The sequence below is a fragment of the Otolemur garnettii genome, unplaced genomic scaffold, assembly GCF_000181295.1.
Source record: "Otolemur garnettii isolate 467f Iridium unplaced genomic scaffold, OtoGar3 scaffold00025, whole genome shotgun sequence".
NCBI lineage: Eukaryota > Metazoa > Chordata > Mammalia > Primates > Galagidae > Otolemur > Otolemur garnettii.
The window spans coordinates 17,191,555-17,209,132 of NW_003852420.1; the positions used below are offsets into that span (position 1 = coordinate 17,191,555).

At 48.9% G+C, this 17,578-nt stretch overlaps 1 protein-coding gene across 2 annotated transcripts in view; it reads right to left on the reverse strand.

Annotated features, from left to right (window-relative positions):
* Positions 1–9,952: 9,952 nt before the first annotated feature.
* LOC100962975 (ubiquinol-cytochrome-c reductase complex assembly factor 1) overlaps positions 9,953–17,578 on the reverse strand; it is a 117,048-nt gene continuing 109,422 nt past the window's right edge. For both annotated transcript variants that reach the window (XM_003788128.3, XM_023512183.1), the window contains exons 9-10: positions 14,569–14,682; positions 9,953–11,471 (exon numbers count right to left, since the gene is read on the reverse strand). In XM_003788128.3, coding sequence (XP_003788176.1) covers positions 11,337–11,471; positions 14,569–14,682 — 249 coding nt within the window. In that variant the 3' untranslated portion in view covers positions 9,953–11,336. The remainder of the gene's footprint in view (positions 11,472–14,568; positions 14,683–17,578) is intronic.

The window sequence follows — 17,578 nt, forward strand, 5'->3', positions numbered from 1 at the left end:
TTTTTTTTTTTTTTTTTTTGAGACATAGTCTCCCTGTCATCCTGGGTTCAGTGCCGTGGAATCATCATAGCAGCTCACAGCAACCTCAGTCTCTTAAGTTCAAGAGATCCACTTGCCTCAGCTTTCCCAGTAGCAAAATGACTGGCTATTTTTTTGTTGCAGTTGTCATTGTTGTTTAGCAGGGCCCAGGTCAGATTCTAACCTGCCTGCCTCGGAATATGTGGCCAGTGCCCTAACCACTGAGCTACAGGCACCGAGTTAAAGATTGGCAATTTTATTTGGTTCAACTAAATATATATACAAATACATATGCGTAACTGTACCAGTGTGTGTGCCTGCTTCGTGTATTTGGCTGCATGTCAGCCTATGTGTATATGAACCTGTGTGTGCCTGAGTGTCTGGGGAGTGGGGCAATTCTAGACTCTAACTCTGAACTGAAGTACCGGGTGTGTGTCTAGGGGCCACAGTTGACAGTGGAAGGGTAGGAAGACTGAGTTGAAGGGAGAGGGCTCCCGCGGATCCCAACTACATGATGATGACAGCGTGCAAAACAAATCAAACTCCCTAGGGCTGCAGGACAGTTGCTCCTCCCCATGCAGCCCTCTCTATGGACAGAGTGGCCTTGGGGTTGGGCTAGGGGTGGTGGCCCAGGGTGATGGGAGCCCTCCAGATAGACCCAAGCCTAGTCCCTGGCTGAGGCATGTCGGGCTCAGGCCCCTTAATGACTGTTATTAAGAGGAAGGAAACCATTTTCCTGTCCAGGAGGTGTGTCAGACGTCTCCCTGGCATCACTCAGCCATCCTGGGGGGCATTTAGTCTTGTCTGTTGTCTTTCAGAAGCTGAGTGGCGCCTGGCCAGGTGACTGTCTTGGGGCGGGGGGGCGTGGCAGCAGAGGTTGGGCTGCAGTCCTATTGCTTGCTGCAGGCTGCTCTGATGCCAACACTGCCACAAACCTTCATTCTGGCCCCTCTGGGTCAGGGGACACAGGACTCCAGCAGAGGAGCCTGGCCCCTCAGGGCTGGTAGGGGAGCCCAAGTGTGCCCAAGTCCCTTTAATCAAGGCAAAATATTCTAGGAGGCTGGTGTCTTGGGTCACTCTCCTTTTCTTTGGAGACAGTCTTAGCAGAGTGCCACGGCGTTGCAGCTCACAGCAATCTCAAACTCTTGGTCTCAAGCAATTCTCTTGCCTCTGCCTCCCAAGTAGCTGGGACTACAGGTGCCACTGAAACGCCCAGCTATTTTTAGAGAGGAGGTCTCTCTCTGGCTCAGGCTGGTCTCAAACCTGAGCCCTCAGCCAATCTACCCACTTCGGCCTCCCAGAGTGAGCCACCGTGCCCGGCCTTCTGCCACTCTGTACCTAAGAGGCAGAGATACAAGGGACGAGTGGTAAAAGATGAGGAAGGTTTCAGGAAGTGCAGAGTGGCAAGCAGGGTGTTCCTGGCTGGAGGAATAGGACAAGGACAAGTCCAAGGAAGGAAGGTGGAGGCTGTGTTACAGGGATAGATGCTGACAGGAAGGCCATCTGGAGCCTTGCTGAGGGAGAGGGCTTTAACCACAGAGATGATGGCACAGAGGGTGAGAAGTATCCAGAGTGGTATTTTTGGATAACTTAGGAAGCAGTCTTGATGAGGAGAGTGGCCCAAGACACTTGCCTTCCAGAAACAACCCAAATAGGTGTAGTTCACTGTTCACTGAGTTCCATGTAGGTCTTCAGGAGGTCACTGTTCTGAGTTCTTATCTCCTCCTGATACCCCAGGCCTGGGGACACAAGGCTGGGCCTACCCAGGGGCTGTGGTTGTGCCACTGGACTGAGTCAGACCTGGGTGGAACAGTGGCTCTGCCACTTAACAGGTGAGCTGAACAATCACAACTTCTCTGAGTCACAGTGGCTTAATCTGTAAAATAGAATCAATGCTGCCTCCTTTACTGAGTTGCTGTGAAGACTAAATGTGCTAACCTGTGTCAAGTGCCTGACTGAGTGAGGGTAGTTGGAGCTCAGTACGTGGTACACGCTGAAGCTTTTCTGGTTGTGAAAAGCAGGGGCTCAGTGAAGGTCTGAAAACCAGTGAAGCAGAAACCAGAGCAGCTCTTCCTGGTCAGTCTCTGGCTCCTTCTAGACCAAAGTCTGGACTTGAGGCCAATGTGGCCCTGGGCCAGGGCAGTGGAGAATGGCTGCTCACTCCCACTGCTGCCTCTGAGATCTGGCCTCTAGCGCCACCCCTTGCTCACAGGAGGCATGGTCCCTTCTCCACTCTGTACATACAACCAGCACTCAACAGCCCACTGGGCCATAGGGAAAAAAGAATTTTGGCATTCTATTTAGGAAAGGCACTGGGACTGGGTCTGGGTCTAGATGAAGGGGTCTCACCCTTCCCTAAATCCTCCCCTCATCCCTCCCTCCAGATGGTCATTTACCTCATCCCATCCCAGCAGGAGGCATGTCCCCCTTCTTAAGATTCCATAAGGGGAGGGAAAGTGTAAGAGGACACTTCCACATCCTCACTTCTGACTGGTGACTTAGGGAAGAAGCTGGGCTCAGGACTTTCTGTGCTTCCTTTTTTTTTTTTTTTTTGAGACAGAGCCTCAAGCTGTCCCCCTGGGTAGAGTGCCATGGCATTACAGCTCACAGCAACCTCCAACTCTGGGGCTCAAGCGAGTCTCCTGCCTCTGCCTCCCAAGTAGCTGGGGCCACAGGCGCCCGCCACAGCACCCGGCTATTTTTTGGTTGCAGCCGTCATTGTTGTTTGGCGGGTCCGGGCTGGGGATTCGAACCCGCCACCTTAGGTGTATGTGGCTGGCGCCTTAGCCGGTTGAGCTATAGGCGCCGAGCCTGTGCTTCCTTTTTTTGAGGGGTGGGAAGAACTGCCATAGGCAAAGGTAGTACATTCTCCATCTACCAACACTAAACTTACAAAAGAGGTTCTGCCCCTGCAAGGGAGAGGTCTGCCTTTTCAGAGGGGGGAAGACATTAGCAACTCCATTTGGCCACTGATAACACTTTGATGCCCATCTGTCTGTCTCTTATGTCTTATTTGTCAATTCATTCTGAACTTGGGAGGAGAAGAAGTATTATCTACTGATCTAGCCACTCTCCCTACCCATCCTACCCCTTCCCTCTGCCCACCCAATCCACCCAACATGGATTTAATACCTATGTTAGGTCAGCACTAGGGTCCCAAAGGTGAGTAAATTTTGTCTTTGCCCTGGAGGCATTCACAGTTTAGTAGGGAAAACAGACTCATAATTATAAGCCAAGGTATAAACTAGGTGCTTGGAGTTTAGATCTCATGACCCATTCTGGAACCTCAGAGGAACCATGTTCCCACCTCCCACCCCCTCAACTAGGGTAGACCCTGTGGCAGGCTCTCCCAGACAGTGACCTGGGATGGAAAAGGTCTCTTTCTGGCTACAGGGAGAGAGGAAAAGAGGAAAGGCAGGCCAGCACAGGCCTATGGTTTCTGGTTCCCAAATGTGAAACCGGCATGAGGCCTCCCAGGGCCTTGGCTTCCCACCTGTCAAATAATGGCTGGGCTGGACGTCTCTAAGGGCCTTCTAACACTAACACTGTAGTCTATCACTTGTTGACATCATAGGTTGTGCTTGGAAGCCCCCTTCCTGGAGATACTCTAGAATTTTTCTTCCTTTCCCCTTGAAAGAGAGGGGAGCCCCCAGCCTGGTCAGGGTCGGAGTCCTAGGTTCAATAAGGCTCAAGGGAAGTTCCCTGGAAGTCATAGAAAACTTTGATGGGTGATCAGCACACGGACAGGGGTGAGGGGGGAATTCAGCGCCAGGGGTCCCAGGTCTGGCCTATCCCAAATCTAAACCCACTGAATGGGGTGGGCAAACCCTGGTGGACACCTTGGGGAGAAGGCGGGAAGTGGGTGGAACCAGGAGGGCCCCTCTGAAGGGAAGAATTTGGATACTCCGAGACTGCCTGATTCTCTACACACAAACCTGCCAGCTCCACTTTGCCCCTCTGGCTGATAGACTCTAGATTCCTTGGGAGTGGGACCAGCTGGCATGAGCTCTCCTTCCCCAGTCAACCCTCACCTCAGAAATTCTTTGTTATTCCCATTTGTCCCCCTAATCTCTGATGTCAGAAAAGGGTTCTCTATGCCCCTCCAAAGCCAGGCCCTTGTTCTCAAGACCAGGGCTTCTATTTCCAGAAGCATCTAATAAGAATACCTAACCATCATAGAAAGTTTCCTACTCCATTAAGTGCACTGCATTGAGTCAGGTCAGGCTGAGGCAAGAGAATCACCTAAGCCCAAGAGCTGGAGGTTGCTGCAAGCTGTGACGCCACGGCACTCTACCGAGGGTGACAAAGTAAGACTGTCTCTAAAACAAAGAGACACAGAGAGAAAAGGAGCAGTCACAGAGTTCTCTTGGGGCCAGGGCATGGTGATGTCTGGCAGTAGGTGGGAACAGGAAAAGAATAACCCTCTCTATATTATGGGTTTTCTTTTTCTTTTTTCTTTTTTTGCCCAGGCTACAGTGCCGTGGCATCAGCCTCGCTCACAGTAACCTCAAACTCCCGGGCTTAAGTAATCCTCCTGTCTCATTCTCCTGAGTAGCTGGGGCTAACAGGTGCCCACCTGTTATATGTTTAGCACGGACCTGCAAACTGCCTGGTTTCCACCTGCTCTCCTGTCTCCTGTCCGCTTTTCCTCCATTTCTTCCCATCATGTTACACTTTGTCCCCTCCTGCTGGAAGCTCTCCTCTCCCCTGGCTCCAGCCTGGACTCCACCTTCTGCACTGGCTCCTGCTCTTCCTACCACCTCCTGTGAATGCAGCCCCCCATCCCCACCCCAATCCCTGGGCCACCTCACTTCTGGGAGCTCATTCAGTTTCATGATTTCTATACTCAAGACAAGGCCAATATGCTTACCCCCTCAGTCCCCACCATCCTCTGAGGTCCAGTCCGACTACATGCCCTTGCTGTCCCTGGGGCATCTCTGTTGCTAGAGTCCACCTCTTACTGATTGGATCCCCACAGATGAAACAAAAAGTAATAAAGGCTCAGAAGGCATGAGACTATTCAGCTTTGCTATTGGGACACTTTGGGGAGAAAGTGGTAAATGTGTGGAACACATCTATTCCCTATTTCCTTACTGCATGATGGGTACTGCAAATACCTCTTCTACTAAAAATAGGAAAATTCCAGGTATTGTGGCAGGCACCAGTCAGCACTCCTGGTTCCCTATTTCCCTACTGCATGATGGGTACTGCAATTACTGCACATCATTTCAAAAAAAAACCCTGACACAAGCTGGGCATGATGGCTCACACCTGTAATCCCAGCACTCTGGGAGACCTAGACAGGTGGATTGCTTGAGCTCAGAAGTTCGAGACCAGCCCAAGCAAGAGCAAGACCCCATCTCCACTAAAAATAGAAAAATTAGCCAGGTATTGTGGTGGGCAGCTGTTAGCCCCAGCTACTCAGGAGAATGAGACAGGAGGATTACTTAAGCCCGGGAGTTTGAGGTTACTGTGAGCTAGGCTGATGCCACGGCATTGTAGCCTGGGCAAAAAAGAAAAAAAAAAAGAAAGAAAGAAAACCCATAATATAGAGAGGATCATTCTTTTCCGGTTCCCACCTACTGCCAGACATCACCATGCCCTGGCCCCAAGAGAACTCTGTGACTGCTCCTTTTCTCTCTGTGTCTCTCTTTTTTTTTTAGGTACAAAGTCTTCCTTCGTCGCCCTCGGTTAGAGTGCCGTGGCATCACAGCTCGCAGCAACCTCCAGCTCTTGGGCTTAGGTGATTCTCTTGCCTCAGCCTCCTGAGGAGCTGGGACTACAGTTGCAAGCCACGACGCCTGGCCATTTTTTGTTGTAGTTTGGCTCGGGCTGGGTTCGAACCTGCCACCCTTGGTATATGGGGCCAGCGCCCTACTCACTGAGCCACAGGCACTGCCCGTGACTGCTCCTTTTCTTCAGGCTCCACACACAGTTAGGCTTCAAGTCCTGGTATGGTTTCTCTCTGAAATGTCTCTGGGGGTTGTGCCTCCCTCTGAATTCACACTATCATTCCTCTGGATCTCAAGGCTACATGGCTAAATGCTCTTCCTGACTGAGCCAATCCATTCTGCGTATGGCCATGTATCGCTGCTGCCATCACACTACAATCCTTACCAAGAGTGCACGGTGGCTCCCTGTCAGGTGATGGGTTATCCAAGCTACCCCTGTTCATGGCCCCACCTGATCTCTGCAACCTTTTCTTCCCTTAGCAACTGACTCAACTGGCCCACTGGAGTCTAAAGGGCTGCTTGTTATGTGCCTTCACCCAGGCCGCTCCTCACTTCCTGTCCACCTACCTAAACCCTGCCTGTTCTTTATGTCCCAACTGCCTTCAAGGCTTTTCTGATTTCTCACACCCTTGTAGTGATTTTTCCAGTTAATGTGTGTGTGTATGTACATGCACAAGCCGAGGGGGCTAGACTATTGCTTTAGGTTTTTTTGCTTCTTAACCTAACCATAGTGTAAGTGCCCCTGCCTCCATTTTAAACTCCCTTTACAGAACCAGAAGCAGTGGACTAGGGGTTAAAGCCAGCTGCGTGTGCATGCTGGATAACTCTGGACATTTCTTGCAGCTGTAACAAGAGCTTGAGGATACTTACCTCAAAGGATGATCACTGGATGAAATAACAAGCATAGAGCAAGCATAGGGCTGGGCGTAGTGGTTCATATCTGTAACCCTAGCACTCTAGGAGGTCAAGGCTGGAGGATCCCCTGAGCTCAGGAGTTTGAGACCAGCCTGAGCAAGAGACTCCAAAATAGAAAAACTAGCCAGGCATTGTGCCTGTAGTCCTAACTATTGGGGAGGCTGAAGCAAGAGGATTGCTTGAGCCCAAGAGTTTGAGGTTGCCGTGACCTATGATGCCATGGCATTCTACTCAAGGCAACAGAATGAGACTTGGTCTCAAAACAAAAGACAAACAAACAAAAAACACCAACCTGTCTGTCAGCAAGGGAAACACAAAAAATACTGGCTGAAATGTGGGCTGGACTTTAATCTCAGTTTAAGATTAAAGAAAAGGGGCAGCACCTATAGCTCAGTGGGTAGGGCGCCGGCCACATATACCCAGGCTGGTGAGTTTGAACTCGGCCTGGGCCTGCTACACAACGACAACTGCAACAAAGAATAGCTTGGCATTGTGGTGAGCACCTGTGGTGCCAGCCACTCAGGAGGCTGAGGCAAGAGAGTCACTTAAACCCAAGAGTTTGAGGTTGCTGTGAACTGTGACACTACAGCACTCTACTGAGGGTGACAGAGAGACTCTGGCTCAAAAAAAAAAAAAGATTAAAGAAAAGATCAAAGATAACAGATCCAATAATTATTATTTTTAAACTTTTAGGTAAAACCAGAATCTTAGGGGTATTGTTCACTACATTGTTCAGTGTTTCTCATTGAAAGCCTTTATGTTTTCTTTTCTGAAGAGTAAGGAAGACATTTGTTTCTTCTCATAGGTAAGAATATTCCCTTTCTTGTGACAATAGGCACTCTGTAACCTTAAGGCTTTCCCTTTTCTACCTTTGGCCAGGAAGCTCAGAGCAAGGCTTTAAACTCAGCTGTGGATCTCCCCGATGACCTGGGGGAGGCAGTTTGATATGAGGACAGAACAGGGACCTAGGGGTCAGGCATGGGCTGGGGCATTCTTGGCCACTTCTTACCTTAGATAACTAACTCTCTCTAGATCTTACACTTGTGCAAAAGGGATAATAAGGTAAGGACAATACCATTTGGCAGGACTATTGTGAGATGATGCATTTAAAATATTTTATAAATTCCCCAAAAATTTACTGAAAGTACTTTATCAGCAGCCTAACTTTTCTTTTCTTTTCTTTCTTTTTTTTTTTTTTTTTGAGACAAGAGCCTCAAGCTGTCCCCCTGCCTATGCCTGGGATGGACAAGTGAGCCGTGGCATCACAGCTCACAGCAACCTCCACTCCTGGGCTCAAGTGAGTCTCCTGCCTCCGCCTCCCAAGTAGCTGGGACCACGGGCGCCTGCCACAACGCCTGGATTTTTTTTTTTTTTTTTTTGGTTGCAGCCATCATTGTTGTATGGCAGGTGCGGGCTAGATTCAAACCTGCCACCTTAAGTGTATGTAGCTGGCGTCTTAGCCACTTGAGCCACAGGCGCTGAGCCCAGCCTAACTTTTCTTTATCTCTCTTTCCTCCTAATACTAGCATTTTTATCTTTCAAACTTTGTTTTAATACTTTTACAGTTTTATCTTAAGTGTCTCTTTTTAAAAAGTTAAAAAAAATTTTTTTTATTAAGTGTCTCTTTAATTTTCTGCAATCCTTTCTGGAAGTATACAGAGTACAAATAAATGACAAAATTATCCCTAAAGAGCAATCTCTGAGAGCAAGAAATCATGTCCTTCCTTCACTTGTTTTGTATAGTAACAATTTACACTGGAAAAACATTTAGTTATGGAAATGGACTTTGGGTTTTGTAGGTCACACTGAAAGAATGGTCTGGAAAGGGGCTTTTGGGTTAGGCTTGCACTGATTATGATTATGATTTAGTCACTCCTTCATTCTCTCATTTAGCGAAGTCTGTGCCTGTCACTGCCGAGCACTGGGAAATGGGTGACCAACGTAAGCACAGGGCATGCTCTGTGTGGGAGAGGCTCACAGAGCAGAAGAGCACCAGGGAGGGCATGCCTATGCCTGGAATGGACAAGTGAGGTGAGACTGGAGGAGGCCCGGGATTTCTTTATTCAGAAGAGAGAGGGATCAGAGCTCCAGGTAGAGGAAACACAATGTAGTCTATTTAGCTAAGTCGAAGTAGTTCAGAGAAGAAATGAGTTAGAACAGTGATTTTCAACCAGTGTGCCATGAACATATTTAAAGATCATTAATTAAATTATTATTATTATTATTATTTCTGGCTGGGGCTGGGTTTGAACCTGCCACCTCTGGCATATGGGGCTGGCGCCCTACCTTTTTGAGCCACAGGCGCCGCCCCAATTAAATTATTTTCGAAAGAAGTTCAAAGCACAGTAAGCATGTTCTTCTTTTTTTTTTTTTGATCAACATAATTTAAGTATGCCACGGAAGTTTAACTATAGGTTCAAGTGTGCCATGAGATTAAAAAAAAAAAAAGGTTGAAAAATATGAGGTTAGAGACTCACAGGATGGTGCCAGGTGCAGTAGCTCACACCTATAATCCTAGCACTTTGGGAGGCCAAGGCAGGAGGATTACTTGAGACCAGCCTGGGCAACATAGCAAGAGCCTGTCTCTGCAAAAATAAAAAAATTAGCCAGATGTGGTAGCTGGCACCTGTAGCCCCAGTTATTTGGAAGGCTGAGGCCAGAAGAGTGTTTGAGCCCAGGAGTTTGTGGCTGCAGTGATCTATGATGATGCCACTGTACTCTAGCTTGGGCAACAGAGCAAGACTATCTCAAAAAAGAAAAAAAAAGGTGGAGTGGAAGTCTTGGCCAAATTAAGAAAAGCCTGTAGCCTCCAAGGACCCTGGAACTGATCTTGAAGTAGAGACTGGTAGAATCAGTGAAAAATGCTGATGACTGAAGTGAGGGTTTGGGGACATAGGAGACATGATCTGATGTGACCCTTTCAAATGCAGCTTATCATGAGTTGCCGTGTTTGATAATTTCCAAGTCCTGTAGAGACAGGACTCAGCTATATAGGCAGGGACCATCAGCTATTGGAGGGACTCATCTAGGGCTTGCACGAACAGAGGACAACTGGGATGTTAAAAAGGACATCAATTTAAAGAACCAAAGGACCTTTAAAGTTCCTTCTAAGCCTGAGGTTCCAGGATTCTAAAGCAAGCCCAGTAGCTGAATTGGTACTATGGGCCGAGATCTGTGGCTGGGGAGCTGCCCCGGGCAGCAAATGGGTTAATGCTCAAATAACTTTTATATATGAATTAATGTGTAGAGCTGGGAGCCAAAATCTGTTCCATTAATTTTTCCATCCATTCCAGGAGCAGTTAGGTACACACAGTAAAGTTTATTTTGGTGCATGGTATACTTCACTCCATTAAAAATAAATTAATCAGCAAATTCCTGCCTGGCTCAGCTCTGGTTTATGTAAATAGTGCCCAGCTGTAATGAGTTACAAGGTGTTATTATCTCACACATACACAGGAGGCTTCACTCTAGAGCTCCACTCGCAACAAAAGCATCTTAAATAAACTGAGAGAAGGCGGTTTGATTTGTAATGTTTTCACAGAAGTGGGATATACCTCACCCATATAGAGTTTCTTTATATGACTCATTTTATAGCAAGTTAAATGAAGGAAGCTTGATGGGGGAGGGAGGGGCAATATGGTTCCCCTCCCCCTTTTTTCACTTTAAGAAAATTCCCCAAGAGATGACCTGTGCACACTCTGAGGGAGGAGGGGACTGGTCCTCAGGTGCTCAGACCAAGGCAGCTCTGTAGCATATGCTCTGTAAGTTGGGAAGGGAGTAGAAAGCTGGGTGTGGGCTGGGACCTGGGATGGTCCCGGCAAGCCAGGCTCCCCAATATCTCATATAAGGGGAGGCCAAAAGAGAAACACAGCATGTTCCTCACTCAGTTCTCTGGGGGTGACAAAGGGACCTTTGTTCTTGAGGCCTCCTTCCAAATGACTTAGGATGTGACAAGCCCCTTGGCCATCAGAGGCCTCTTGGGTCCCAGAGCATGGGCCTGGCAGGCTGTACCTTGGCCAAAATAGTGACATATCTCCATGAAAGGGAGGCAAGAGCGGCAGTAGAGACCCTCCTGAGCTCCCCCGCTCCCTATCTTTAACTGAACTGGGCAGTGCTCCTCAGCTTATGCATCTACCATCTCAGATAAGTTTCTAAAGATCCTGGAATAAACAAGAGCCATGGCAGAGATAAGCCTCTGACTTTTTTTTTTTTAATGACCAACTCAACCCAATGGCTCAAAGCCAAGAGGCAGAGTGTGGTTACCCATCTTGACTCAGCAGTATCACCCACTGCTCCTGGGCCACAACAAGGCCTATGGTGGGACATCCCCTTTGTAACCTACCCCGTCCCTTCCTTGGCCTTTGGAAAAGCTGTCAATCATATGTGGTTGCTGGAGGGACTTGGGGAGTGTGTGCTGGGTGGCTCTTGCTTGGGGCTTCTCCTGAGGGAGAGGACATAGCAGAAGAGCTAGGGGTTCCCGGCACTGTACCCTACCAGATCTGACTCCTGGGTACACTAAGAGGAAACTCAACACAAATGGGCCAGGTATTTGACAGATGCTGTTCAAAGGTCAGTTCAGGCCACTTTCTGCAGGGTCCTGGGCCAAAGAGACACTTCTCTCCTGGCGGTTCCTCCAAGCCAGCTGGCCAGCAGTTTGGAGAGCCCAGCTCATCAGAGACCTTCATCATTATAAGTGGGGGAATGGGGCTTCAGGATGCTCTGAGGATTCTTCTCCACGAGAGGGCGCCAGCTCACCTCTCCTGTCAGAAGCAGATCCTCGCCGTTCATGGAGTCCAGGTACTGCATCTGCAAGGGGGAAGAGCCAGGAACAGAGGAAAGGCACAAGGGCAAGACTGATGTGAGGTGGCACAGGAACTACCTCCCAGTGGAGAAGGGAGGGGGGGAGTTCTGACCATCCCAGCTCTGATTATTTCATTAATGTGGCTCAGAGAAATAAGTCATGGGGGAAGCTCAGGGGAAAAGTTTTAAGGAATTTCCCATGATACTTCTGAATGGACAGATGGAAGGACACATGCAGATACACACTCCTCCCCCCCAAGGACACTGCTCCTACTGATAACCTCCCCAGAAAACTCTTGCAGGCCAGGAAGTTAGGGTCTGTGACTTACAGAAGTCATCCTGTCTACCCCATCCCATGCTGCTAGGTGCAAAAGTTCTCATCTGCCCCTTCCCAGTAGTGTTTCCCAAGGGGCCATTTTCCTTCTCTGTTTAAGTTCCCTCATCTGAGAGAGGGGATAGAACATGTATTATACCTCACAGACACATAAAGAGATTAAATGATACGGCATATGTATAGTGCTAGTCACCCGAACTTTAAAAAATATGTATGCCTCCACTGTCTTCTAGTGGGTCCGACTCCGGTCAGTGGGACTCAGTGTCACCACTGTAGGACAACTTGGGCAGCTCTGCCATTATAATGATCATCCCAGACAATGCACGGCTGTCTCCTATGACTCTCACCAATGGCCAGTTACCTCTGGAATGGGAGAGACCAAGTGCTGTTTCCTCCTGCTCCCCCCCAAATGGCTGCTCTGACACAGAGAGTGTGCCCTCTGGGCTTCTTCCCATTTGAGCCTCCAGCTTGTTTGGTATACAGATGGTCCCAGGCCTGCCTAAGGAATCTTAGATGAAGAACCCTCCCTCTGGAGAGGGGATACCTGGATGGAGAACAGGTACAGCTGCATGGGAAGTGTGATCAGGTTGTCCTGCAGAGGGGGGTGATCTAATAATGTGTGCCTTCAGTCTCAGCAGACAAAGGCAGACTCTGGGAGGACTGCCCAGGCTACCTGGTATTCAGGAGGGCAGCAGAATGAACAATACTTGCAAGTGGACAGGCAAAATCTAGGGTGAGAACTGGATTAAAGTGAGAGTCAACAATGGATTTTGAAAGATGAGGCTCCATTTGGCAGTAGAGGGGAGAAGGAGGCCAGAGCGAGGAGGCTTCATGTTAGACTTTGGATCATTCCCCTCTTCCAAGAATTTACTCTTGTGACTCATCCTTAGGCTGCTGACCCTTGAACCCAACTCCAAACTCATACACCCCGGGTCTAGATTCCACATGCTCTACCATCTTCTGCAGGGTAAGAAGCTCAACTGAATTGCTGTCTTCCCTAAAGCCTACACCTCTTTATAATGACTTCATTTCTGTCCCAAATGCTACTTCTTGGCCAATCTCTTGGATTGAAAACTTCAACATAACCTCTGATCTTGCAGCCATCATCTGCACCACAAAAGGGTGAAGGACTTTAGCTCAAGGCCCAGCTTCCTGGACTTCTCGGATCCACTTGGTCTGATCCACCTGGTCTTGCACAGCACTTTGCTGCCCTATACCACACCACACGCTCACTTAACCCAGGGTTAGCCAGGTGCCTGATGGGTGTCCTCGCCAAACCACCAGCTAACTTCTCAAGGGTAGGACTGGGTCTCATTAATCTCTGCTTTCCCAACAGAGTGCCTGGCATGGCAGGTGCTCAAAGATTTGCTGACAGAACTGGGTCCCCATCAAAGCTCCCTGCTTTACTAAGAGCCCCATCACTGTTTTCCCATTGCTTGGCTCTCACTGGGGGCACAGGTGACTTCTTATAAGGACATTGGCTATGGCAGCCCCTTCCTTGAGGTGCTCAGAGAGGTCCCAGCTCTGCCTTGCTGAGTGCTTCTGGCACAAGCCCACCATGGCAGATGGAAAAATTGGGCAGGTCTCTCAGAAAACATAGCATTTGCTTTGCCAATTGCTACTCCTGTCTGAGGGCGAGTCCAGTCAACAGTGTAAGTCTCAGAATTCTCTGTGGGTGGGGCTTTCTGGCCATGGTGCCTTCTCCCTGGCTCTGGCAGATTTGAAGAGCGGTCAAACAGAAGTCCTGGCTTCTGGGATCCTTTATCCTGTGGGTCTGAAAAGCCCCAGTAGGTGTTTTTTTCAGCATTTAAACAAGCTAGTTCTATTGGTGCTGTCTTTCAACAGCTGGGGTCTAGCCATCCCTTTCCAGGCTGTCGGAGGGTTGAAGGCCATGGACACAGGTGAACAAGAGAATAACTGTAAGATGAGGCCCCTTGAGCTCCAGGGCCCAGTCCCACGAGGCAAAGGTGTGACTCATGGGACAGCCTGAGCTGATGAGCTGTCTGGAGCAGCTGAGGCCTCTAGTGGCTACATGAATCATCCAGCCTGGGGTCCTAGACCAGCTGTCCAGCTTGACTCACTCGGACACCCTCTATGTTCCCCACGCTGACATTCAGCTCACCTATGAAGTGTAAGTTCCCCATCAAAATATAGGATCTGGGGCAGGGAGATCAATGAGTTAATTCTTGAGGGTCTTGAGAAGAGCTATGGAGTCAGAAGCCCTCCTGCCTGCACAGGCTTCTCCTAGAAGCTTTGGCGGCAGGAATCCCTAGAGACCCTGAAGGGTGAGAGACTGAAGCAAGGGGACTCTGCTTGACCATGGAGAGCATCAAGTGGGAAAAGGATGGGAGGTGACTGGAATGCTTGGTGCCCCGTCTTTCTATTAGTCAAGAGCAGGAAACAAATCCCAGGGCTCCAAGTAGATAGAGAAAGGGGCTACAGTGGGTGGCTGCCTATACCCAATACTCGTATCTTCCAGGACTCTGGGGCCCAGTACCTAGCACAGCATCTGGCACACAGCAGGCCATGGAATGTGCAGTGAATGGGTGACTAAAAGGTTCTGAAGGCAGAAGACTACTTGCTTCTTCTTCTCTTCTATTCCCATAGTCTCCTGGACTAGTTCATGGTTGGATATACAGTGTCTACTGCTGTATCAGACTGCATCCTGGTAACTCAACTTCCCATGATCCTCTGAAAGTCCAACATCTGCAGACCTCCAGGAGGACCCACTGTCCGTGAGACTATAGAGAAGGGGGCAGGACTGCTCACCTGTTTCCTCACATACTCCACCAGCAATTCAAGCTGCCGAGGGTCTTCACATTTCTGATTGAAGAAGGTTCTCCAGAGGGCAGCAGCCAGCCCATGATCATCTGAAAGGATCCCCTAGAACAGAATATAACCAGTCTCCTGAGCCATGACACACAAGTTGGAGATGTTGTGAACATGCTAGCAACCACAGAACTGTCTGAGAAGGACCTTACAAATGCTATGAGAGAAATGGGGCAGTTACATGGTAGAGCTGGAAGAGGTTTTACAAGACCATCTGGTCCAACTCCTTCATTTTATATAGAGGAAGAACATGGACCCAGAGAGACCAAGTCATTGGTCAAGGTGATACCCATCCCAGACAGGGCTCCTCTATTTGACCACACTGTGCCTGGCCCCAGAAAAAACTGAGAGTCTAAGAAGAGAAACAGTAGCAGTCTTCCACTGCTGTCCACAGGGTAAGGGCTGAGAGTACTGAGAGTGTCCATTTTTCTTGGGTATGGACTGCGCCTTCTCCCTTGGTGCAAGGCCACTGGCTCTCTGGGGAAGGAAGCCAGGTACTTGTCTTCACTGTCACCTAACTCTGGGCTGGTGCTGGTTGGCCCAGCCTCTCCCTAAGTAGAGGAACAGGCTGTTCAGTAGGACTGCCAGGAGCCACAGAGGGCAATGCTCAGAGCCTGCATGTGTGTATGCCCAGTGTTGACTCTTCTGGCACAGAAACCTCTGTTCTGAAGTTCAAAGATCACAGAGGCTAACGAGAGCCCCGGCCACTGGCCAAGGCCATTTTCTGCTTGGCCCTCTATAGGAGGAAGAGATGAGGGTCTTGCTTCCTGGGGTAAAACTGACCGAGGGGAAAGGCCCTGAAAAGTTGCTCTGTCCAAGTGCCAAGGTAGTGGGTGGACCAAAGTGCTGACATGGAGTTAGAAGGCAAATCAAGTGCTAGTTTTGCCTCTGCCAAGCAAAGGTAGCAATTCACTAAACTCGAGTCTCAATCTTTTCACCTATTAAAGAGATGAAAACACTTGTTCTACTTACAGTATCCTCGAATTATAAGACTAAGATAGCTGGGATTAAAGGCATGAGCCATAGTGCATAAGTCCTCACATAATTCATATTATGAAGAGTTTGTTTTTGTTCTTGGTTTTTTTGAGACAGGGTCTCACTCTGGCTAGTGCAACATCATAGCTCATAGCAATCTCAAAGTCCTGGGCTCAAGCCATCCACCTGCCACAGCCTCCTGAGTAGCTGGGACTATAGGTGCCCACCATAACATGCAGCTAATTTTCTCTATTTTTAGTAGAGGTGGGTCTCGCGCTTACGCAGGCTGGTGTGAAGGCGTTTTGTCAAGTATAATCTGTTGGGTGCAGAGATTAGGAGAATGCTTGGCAGGCAGCTATGGATACAGTTAAAACAACAGTGGAAACTGAGATCCGTAGCTCCTGAGTTCAAAGGTCAGCTCTGTCCCCTGATGGCTGTGTGGCCTTTGAAAAACCATTACCCCTTCCTGAGCTTTAGTTTTTCATGGGTTAAAAAAGCATAATAATACCTATTCCACAGAGTCATAGAGAGAATTAGAGATACTGGCCATGAAAGGATCTGGAGGGGTAAACATTACACAAAGCCCTGGGATCATTTATTTGACATTATACTGTGGTCTGGCCTCCTGGGCACTGAGGAATATGAGGTCTAGCTTCAGGTCCACTGCCAGGAAGGGCCATGTCCAGTAAGGAGTGTTGACAGTTTGGTAGAAAAACATTCCACCTGTTCCAAATGCCCTTTGATAAACACTCCTACTATTCCACGACTTATGACTGCCCTGGCACAATGGCTGAGTCAGGGAAACTAGCTTCTTTTGGCAAATGGGATGGAAGCCAAGGACAAGCTCAGGCACATCACCATTCTCCAAGCTACTTGTTAACACAACAGCCTGCTTGTGTCTTCAATGCCCAGGGCACATGCCGGAGTACTGCTGGCAGCAACCCACATGTGCTGCAAGGGGAAGGAAGCAGAGTGGAGAAGGTGTTACTGGGACTTGGAGAATGAGCAGAACCTGGGACAGGGAAAGCCTGTGAGCCACAGCCTGTTAAAAACAGGCAGCCCCAGTGGTTTGTGAGATGGCTGGGAGGGGGTAAATCCATAATCAGGAATTCCTGAACAGTCAGAAGGAAAAGGGTGACTCAAAACTCATGGTGACAATAACCTGACTGTTCTAGGTTGTTATCACTCACCTGCTCCTAGTGACAATGCAGGCCACGTAGAACAGACATTATTCCCATTTGAGGGATATGTGAACTGAGGTTTAGAGGTTATCTAGCTAACTTGTGACAGAACTAATACTGGCATGCACGGATGAGGTCGGGAGATGGTGAATGACTAGCTCCAGTCAGAGCACTATCTGGCACAGAGTGAAGTGCAGTAAAAACCCCTCGACACCACACTGCTAGGAAGCCAGTGAAAACAAATGGGAGAGTACTCTGAGACTTCAAATTTCAAATTAAAGAAGTAGAAAAGGAAAGAAGGTCTCTGGGGCCGGGTACAGTGGCTCACGCTTATAAGCCCTGCATTCCCGGAGGCCAGGAGGGTGGACTGCCTGAGCTCACAGGTTCAAGACCAACCTGAGCCAGAGCGAGACCCCACCTCCAAAAAATAGCCAGGTGTTTTGGCAGGCACCTGTAGTCCCAGCTACTTGGGAATCTGAGGCAAGAGAATCACTTGAGCCCAAGAGTCTAAGGTTGCTGTGAGCCATGACACAGCACTCTACCAAGGGCAACAAAGTGAGACTCTCTGTGTTAATAAAAAAAAAAAGGTCTCTGGGAGCCAAACATTATGGTTCATGACATTTTCCCGACAATTTAACTGGGTACCAACATCTTTTCCCTCATACTATAAAGGAGCATCCTTCAGAAATTAAGACACTGGCTTGGTGCCTATAGCTCAACCGGCTAAGGCGCCAGCCACGTACACCTAAGGTGGCGGGTTCGAATCCCCAGCCCGGACCCGCCAAACAACAATG